Here is a 1,702-nt window from a genome sequence, read left to right on the forward strand (position 1 = left end):
CTGACCAAACATGCTGGACTTTGCTGGGGTTGCTAGGTAACGGGCTGGTCTTTGCGGGGGTTGCTAGGTAACGACTTACAGCGTTAAAACCAGCTCACCAAACATGCTGGACTTTGCTGGGGTTGCTAGGTAACGGGCTGGTCTTTGCTGGGGTTGCTAGGTAACGTCTTGAGGGGCAGTGCCTGCTCATTTGTGACGTTGTAGTCCCAAGATTTTTGAAAAGCCTCATTTAATTGACATTTGGTTCTTAGAAGCAGTTGAGACCCAAATTCATAACGTGTATTTTTCATATGGGTCCCCTTTACGGGACTGTTCAGAGTTAAAAGCTCTTAAAAACCAAGAAAATGAAACCTGATTCCCGACTTTCTGCTTCTCTTGTCTAAATGCGAATCATCTGGCTTTGAGACCAATAAACAATTTGCCAGTCATCCATGACCTCATTACTGCAGCAGTGGAAACAAAATCTAAGGAAAACTGTGATTTTACCATGGCTTTGGTAGTGCACTACGTTTGTCTTTATATATGAAGTTGGTTCTGATTAATTCAAAAACAAGACATAAAAAAGAGCAATATTCGGTCTAGAGATACAGATCAAACAGTTAAGGTCAGATTTGTTGCCACACTTGCCTGTAGAGTTGCCTAAACGCCTTGGTTGTGTTGTAAGTCAGGCTTTTAGCCCTGGAGCTTTTCCACCCAGGGTGAGACCATTTCACTGGAGCCCATTAAACCACTGATGACATTCTGATGCACAGGTGACACACTGATCACCTTCAGTGGAAACAAAACATTTGTTGTTTCTATAAATTCCTTTACTGAAGGAAAACAAATGTCAGCAGAGAACTACAGTTAAAAACATATTTTACGTCATGGTGTTTTTTTGTTTCTTCTTGTTTTCCATTAAATCCAACAAATATCATGTCCAGTTGATCCAGCCGCTCCATTTTGTTCCAAAACGTTTAAATTGATACAATTATCAATTCGACATAAACTGTAAAGTATTTTTGACCAATAAAGAGGTTTTCTACCTCACTTCTTTGTTTTTTTTTCTGTCACGTTCCTTAAATCAAGATAAAGTTTGAAAAACTATAGAAGTATATATTTTTATTATTAAATTACAGTCTTGGATAAATGTGAATCCTTAATTTAATGGTTTTCTATAAATTGCTCTTTTGTCACATTAAAAAAATCTGAAAAATATTGTTTTAAAAATTACCAAAACATGAATTACTTTTAAGCTTAAAATTAAATAAAATTCTAATTTGAAAACTATGTAGTAAAATTACAAAATGTATCTTGAAAATGTTTTGCAACTTTGAGTCACACCCTTACAGAAAACTTCATCATTTGCAAAATCTGTTACTCATGACACCTGCTGCACTTTCTTTGGAATTTAAAATTTTGTTCCCAGCATGGATTCCTCCCATTCGGTAAATGTTGGGTGTGACGATGGCCTTTAAAAGCGGAAAGTGGAGAGTCGGCTCCCAGTTCAGTTCCAGACTGAAAGCCTTCAACCGTTTCATCGTCTCAAGAGGAAAAGCTGAGCAGGGAGACAACGATGTTCTACTCCAACGACTTCAGCAGCTCAGGCGGCTTCAGCGACACCAACGGCTTCCAGTGGTCCAATGGGTCCAGCTCCATTAATGGGTCCAGCTCCATAAATGGGTCCAGCACCAATGGGTCCAGCTCCATTAATGGGTCCAGC

At 39.0% G+C, this 1,702-nt stretch overlaps 1 protein-coding gene and 1 long non-coding RNA gene across 2 annotated transcripts in view; both read left to right on the forward strand.

Moving 5' to 3' along the window:
* Window positions 1–270, forward strand: part of LOC108166290 (uncharacterized) — a 489-nt gene extending 219 nt beyond the window's left edge. The window contains exon 2 of the long non-coding RNA XR_001776608.1: window positions 68–270. This is a non-coding gene — a long non-coding RNA (uncharacterized LOC108166290). The remainder of the gene's footprint in view (window positions 1–67) is intronic.
* A 1,025-nt stretch (window positions 271–1,295) lies between these two features.
* The window catches only part of LOC103464361 (protein-glutamine gamma-glutamyltransferase E-like), a 10,103-nt gene continuing 9,696 nt past the window's right edge, over window positions 1,296–1,702 (forward strand). The window contains exon 1 of the mRNA XM_017304625.1: window positions 1,296–1,677. Within this exon, the coding sequence (XP_017160114.1) occupies window positions 1,556–1,677 (122 nt within the window). The 5' untranslated portion in view covers window positions 1,296–1,555. The remainder of the gene's footprint in view (window positions 1,678–1,702) is intronic.

The sequence above is a fragment of the Poecilia reticulata genome, linkage group LG5, assembly GCF_000633615.1.
Source record: "Poecilia reticulata strain Guanapo linkage group LG5, Guppy_female_1.0+MT, whole genome shotgun sequence".
Classification (NCBI taxonomy): Eukaryota; Metazoa; Chordata; class Actinopteri; order Cyprinodontiformes; family Poeciliidae; genus Poecilia; species Poecilia reticulata.